Source organism: Anarhichas minor, unplaced genomic scaffold (assembly GCF_050575085.1).
Source record: "Anarhichas minor isolate MPS153535 unplaced genomic scaffold, ASM5057508v1 ptg000030l, whole genome shotgun sequence".
In the NCBI taxonomy this organism is placed as follows: Eukaryota; Metazoa; Chordata; class Actinopteri; order Perciformes; family Anarhichadidae; genus Anarhichas; species Anarhichas minor.
Genome location: NW_027466476.1, coordinates 11,519,544 through 11,525,192, shown reverse-complemented (window position 1 = coordinate 11,525,192; position 5,649 = coordinate 11,519,544). Strand labels below are relative to the sequence as shown.

General features: G+C 43.2%; 1 protein-coding gene across 1 annotated transcript; it reads left to right on the top strand.

Moving 5' to 3' along the window:
* Positions 1-1,724: 1,724 nt before the first annotated feature.
* prdm8b (PR domain containing 8b) lies at positions 1,725-4,328 on the top strand. The gene is made up of 3 exons (XM_076104939.1): positions 1,725-1,943; positions 2,649-2,880; positions 3,070-4,328. The coding sequence occupies exons 1-3, from the start codon at positions 1,725-1,727 to the stop codon at positions 4,326-4,328; spliced, it is 1,710 nt and encodes a 569-aa protein (XP_075961054.1).
* Positions 4,329-5,649: the final 1,321 nt, after the last annotated feature.

Sequence of the window (5,649 nt, the reverse complement as noted above, 5' to 3'; positions counted from 1 at the left end):
AGTCATCATTGGTGAGATTTAGACCCATTCCTTTCTTAATTGGATCGCTTTGATGCGCAAATGTCAGTGTGCGCTTTCCTGATTTTGCGCAAAACAAAACTTTTGGTCCAACTGGGTGAATTTATTTATTTTCTTTTATTTTGAATTAACAGATGTCTTTTATTGCACAAACTGTGTCACGGTGGAAGTAGCTCGAGTGGTTGGTTGGTGTTTGATTTATGACTTGTTATAAACGGTTAATAGGAGAATTAAACGTCAAAATAAATCACCATGTGACTGTAATAACACATAGAAACTCGTGCCATACAGGCCCAAAAAAGCAACATTATGAAGAGAAATATGTTTGTAATGCTCACTTTTGTGCAGCAATAATCACAGCACAGATGGGATTATTTAAAATAAATAAATCAGGAATTACTTGTTTTCTTCACCATTGATGGCGTTGCAAGGCATAATTTTTTTTTTCTTATTCTATAATATTTATAATTTATTTCTGTCCAGTGAGTCTATATTTGCGGATGAACACGCCCGTATCAGGTGCAGGTCTCCGCTGTGTGTGTGACGGGCGAAGGGGAAGGAGAGCCCCGCAGCCGCCTAAACACACATTCAGAGGTTAGAAAAGAAATAATTAACCGGTCGTGCTGCTTTAATTACAGTCTCGGAGGGGAACGTGCTGGATTATGGTAATGAGGGGGCATACGCTGCCGCTTGTAGAGAGGAGAGAAAGGTTTGGCTGACAGGAAATCACTGACTCTGACAGTCCACTCCAAACCCATTGGACATGCTCAGACCTCAGCAGCTCCCACTGAGACGCGTCTTTAAAGTCTACGAGGAATAAAGATCCATGTAGCGATTCTATTATGACAAATAAACAAAGCCTTAATATTAGAATATTATCGATAGAATATATGATAATAAAAATATAACATAAAGCACGATAAGGAGATTATAAATGGCTTTTGAGAAGTCACGTTGGGAATATTAAAGAAAGAGGATTTGTTTTGTTTTTGTTTTAATTACAACAATTAGCCTACAGCTGACCAGACAAGCGCAATGGAGGCCTAATAATGCTAAGGAATATGAATACCAATGCTAATACTTTTATTATTTATATTCTATAGCTTAATATTAATATTATTATTATGCAGACGGACTGGTAAAATCTATCATAATCCAACGTTTATCTAAAATAATCTAATAAAACAAAATAAAATAATAATGTGACATCATCTGAAAAACATATAATTTTATAGGGAATACAAATAAAAATAATAATATAATAATAATATTCACAATAAATGTGATTTAATGACGATTATTATTATGTTTGTTCTGCTAGGATTTCGGCTACTTTGTATTCTTCTTCTTAAATAAAATGTAAAACATTGGGACAGCACATCAGCAGGATGCTGAAGGGGGTACCGTCATGAACTTATTATGGGGTTTGAATTAATTAGAAAGCCTGGCCAAAAAAAAAAAAAAAGGAAGAAAGAAAGAAACGGGCCCCAAACGACCCCGTGACAGCTGGTTTAGCCAATCTGTCTCTACCGGAAGAGATTTATTTCAGCTGGGACACCAAATACACAGATAGTTCACACAGGTTGAGTTCACATTTACGGTTTATTTCCGTGAGAACACATTTAGAGGAAAGAGTTGTTTTATTCTACTCGCAGTATTCTATTCCTCCTCTGATCTCTGACGTCTCCGTGTCTCCGCAGGGTGAAATGGAGGAGTCCAGCTCCCAGAAGTTGGTGTGGGACGGGGACGCCAAAGCGGTGCAGCAGTGTCTGACGGACATTTTCACCAGCGTCTTCACGACGTGCGACATCCCAGAAAATGCCATCTTCGGGCCTTGCGTGTTGAGCCACACGTCGCTGTACGACAGCATCGCCTTCATCGCTCTGAAGTCCACCGACAAGCGCACAGCACCTTACATCTTCAGGGTGAGTGGCTCTTTATTTTACACTCATTGTACTTTAATGCACCAGCATGTTAACTTTTTTTACATGTCATTTTAAAATAAAATAAAATCTAGCAGTTAGATCTTAACAGTCCTGTCAAAATGTCTTTTATTCGAGCTTTTCTTGCTGTGCAGATCCAAAATATAGCAAATATATTATTGCAGATTCAGGCCCTTGTCATATTATGCACCTGACTGGACAAAGAAGTTGAAATCTGCAAAATATTCCCATGCATGAGCAGCAACAATGTTATGTTGGTAGATCTTTGCAGTCTTAGTTTAATAATAATTTAAAAAGCCATTCAGGCCATTCTGCAACTAAATCCCTTAAACACGTCAGTGAGTCAGTTCTTTATTTAGTCGTGAAAATCCTGTTTTATTATTTCTACAAGAAAGGACGACTGCCAGAGCATGTGATATCATGATATCATTTTGTTCTTGTAAAAAGCCATTTATTTCAAATATTTGCTTCAAATTCTCAGTAATATTCATCAATAATGTCAATAATACTAGTGAAATTAAAAAAATAAAATAAGTATGTCGTGTGATGGGTTTGGTGAAATTAAATCACCCTATTTGCAATATTTGTTTTGTTTTAATGAAAAGAAAATACGATTTTCTTGCTTGAAAATGAATTTGAGCTGTTGCACTGAAACAATAGCCTAACGGGTGTGTTTGTTTTGTTCAGGTGGACACGTCAGCGGCTAACAGCACCTCGGAGGGCTTGATGTGGCTGCGGCTGGTCCAGTCCGCCCGGGACAAAGAGGAGCAGAACCTGGAGGCCTACGTAAAGAACGGCCAGCTCCTGTACCGCTCGCTCCGCCGGATCGAGAAGGACGAGGAGCTGCTGGTCTGGTACGGCAAAGACCTCATCGACCTGCTGCTGCTCAGCTCCAGCCGGGCGCCCGCCAAGAGCAAAGGTGAGTCGAGCGAGATCATGTCCTCGTTGGACGTTGTTGACGCCCGTGCGTCTTTATTTTGATTCAACAATCTGTGAGAATGTCTGAATTCAGATTTAATTCAATTCTACAAAGCTGCTCATTCATGCAGGATCGTTTTAGGATAGTCTCTTTTTACCAGATCTTAATTTCCAGCTCTTTCCTTCGCAGGTTCGTCCCACCACTCGTGTCCAGACTGCAGCCAGCGCTTCCAGTTTGAGTTCCCGTTCTTGGCCCATCTCCGGTTCCGTTGCACCAAAAGATTGCAGAGCATCACGGGGGCCGACGAGGAGCCGGGCAAAGAGAGCGGCGCCGAACGACCAAACGCCACCCCGACCAGGACCAGCCCAAAGCTGGGCCGCTCCGAGGGCTTCAGCGGCGCTCAGGACGGCAACAAACCCTCCACGGACTTTCACAACCTGGCCAGGGATCTAGAGAACAACCGGACCAGCCCGCCGAGCGACAAGGAGGCCGAGATCTGCAGCGAGATCTCGGGGAAGAGGAAGTTCTCGGAAATGGAGGACCGGGAGCGCCGAGGGCCCAGCCTCCTGCAGTCCAAGTCGAAAGATGAGCTTGCGACGTCGGCGCAGAACTACAGAGGGGCGTACGGTCTGGAGGAGAACCACAAGTCCTTCTCCCCGCCGGGCCCCACAGAACTCGGTCAGGGCAAGCGCAGCGCCTTCACTGAGGTCAAGAAGTCCGCCCAGAACCTCAAACACCACGGCGGTGGCAGCAAAAACCTCCAGAGCGCCAACTCCGAAAACAAAGACGGCGGTCGCCCCAGCAGCAATCCTTCCGAGAAGCACCTCAACATCCGGCAGGTGCTGTCGGAGACCCAGCCACCGCAGACCTCCCCGATGGGCAGCGCCTTCACCTCGGTCACCCAGCAAGGCGGCAGCGGCGGGGAGAGGAAGAGCGCCTTCAGCCAGCCGTCGCGCTCCTTCTCCCAGATCTCGCCGCTGGTGATGCCCACCAAGCTGCTGGACTGCCACCCGGCAGTGGGCAACACCATCTCCTCCAGCAGGCTCTACCAGGCCGACCACCTCGCCGCCAAGCTGCAGGGCGCGGAGCTGGGCGCCAACTGCCCCGTGCCGGGCGGCATGGCCAAGCAGAGCCCCTTCGTCTACGCCACCACCTTCTGGCCCAAGAACTCCGGGGCCATCCAGCTCCAAATGCCCTCGGCGCTCACCCTCCTGCCGCCCTCCTTCACCTCGCTCTGCCTGCCGGCGCAGAACTGGTGCGCCAAGTGCAACGCCTCCTTCCGCATGACCTCGGACTTGGTTTACCACATGCGATCTCACCACAAGAAGGAGTTCGCCATGGAGCCGATGGTCAAGCGGCGGCGCGAGGAGAAGCTCAAGTGCCCCATTTGCAACGAGTCCTTCCGGGAGCGGCACCACCTGTCACGTCACATGACCTCCCATAACTGACTTTTAAAGGAGGGAATTTTTTCATAACGAGGAGGGTCTGTGACCCCCCCGCCTGGATTTAAGCCGTCCGACTGGAGTTAGGCCACTTAGAAATACAAAAAAACCCACTCCTTGCACTTGTTTTCACTTTGGACTCTGATCTTCTATTTCCTGTTCCGTCCGTTTACTTCTCCCCCCCCCCCCCCTCCTGTACAAAATGTCATGTTTTGGGTGTATGCAAAATGCATTTTGACTTCAAAAAACGGATCTATTTATGAAGCACTTAAACGTTTGAGAATAAGGGAAGATTTAAATATGTGTAAATGTACAGTAAGTTGTATTTTATATCATATAAATGCAAATATAGAGAAGAAATACAAATGTAGTCACACGTCACGGTTTCAGCAAGTTTTTCATGTCTACGATGAAAATGGACACAAATTGGGATTTTATGTCAGACTATATTTCAGAGTGCATGTAATATTAAATAATATTGATTTTAAGATGCAGTCTATACATTACGATGTAAATAATTTGTTTTATTTGAAATACAAAGTGTAATATTTTGTGTCAGTGGGGAATAGTTTCAGTGTTTCTTCCTTTTGCGGAAATTTACTACTTGATAGTTTATCTAATCACGTTGAATGCATTGACAATAAAATAGCTTTATTTTCAACTGTGGCCTTCCTGGATTGTTTTTATTTCAAACTGCAACTGAAATATACGATTTCTTGATTAATGGTGACGTCTGTCTTCAATTTGCATTTATAAAACAAGACCAACATCACATTTCTATTCATATAAAATGTGTATAAAACCAAAACATCTGATTTTATCAAAACCTAATTCTGTTTGATTTTTTTATGCTCAAAAAATACATTTCATATTGTGCCAACATTCAATATTTATAAAATACGATAACCACATTGTATGTACAGTCCAAATAAAATGAAATGCAACAAAACGTAACATAATATACAGGGAATTTATGGTTAATATTTCCTAATATGTTAATTTCCTATTTAAATAAGAGCACAGACACTGGATGCCGACGCTTACTGTTCATCTTTATTAATAGGATTATTTATTGTTAGTAGTAGTATAAGTATGATTAGTATTATTATCATTACTGACGTACGTCTCCATTTCAGATTGATCTCTATGATGTTGAAGTTTTCTCCCCGAGACGTCGCTTCAATCAGTGTGTTAGGAAAACATAACATTCCCACACGAATATATTTATTATTTCATCCGGTTTCACTTTTAAAATACAGAAGAAGGACGCGAATACGAACGCCTTTCAGAATAAAAGCTTTAAAATGACGAGAGAATGACTTTCGCT

Bases quoted from the DNA above. Each gene is read 5' to 3' on its own strand.
- prdm8b (XM_076104939.1), top strand. From the start codon at position 1,725: ATGGAGGAGTCCAGCTCCCAGAAGTTGGTGTGGGACGGGGACGCCAAA. The intron at 1,944-2,648 runs GTGAGTGGCTCT...TGTTTTGTTCAG, and splicing joins CAGCACCTTACATCTTCAGG to GTGGACACGTCAGCGGCTAA. The intron at 2,881-3,069 runs GTGAGTCGAGCG...TTTCCTTCGCAG, and splicing joins GGCGCCCGCCAAGAGCAAAG to GTTCGTCCCACCACTCGTGT.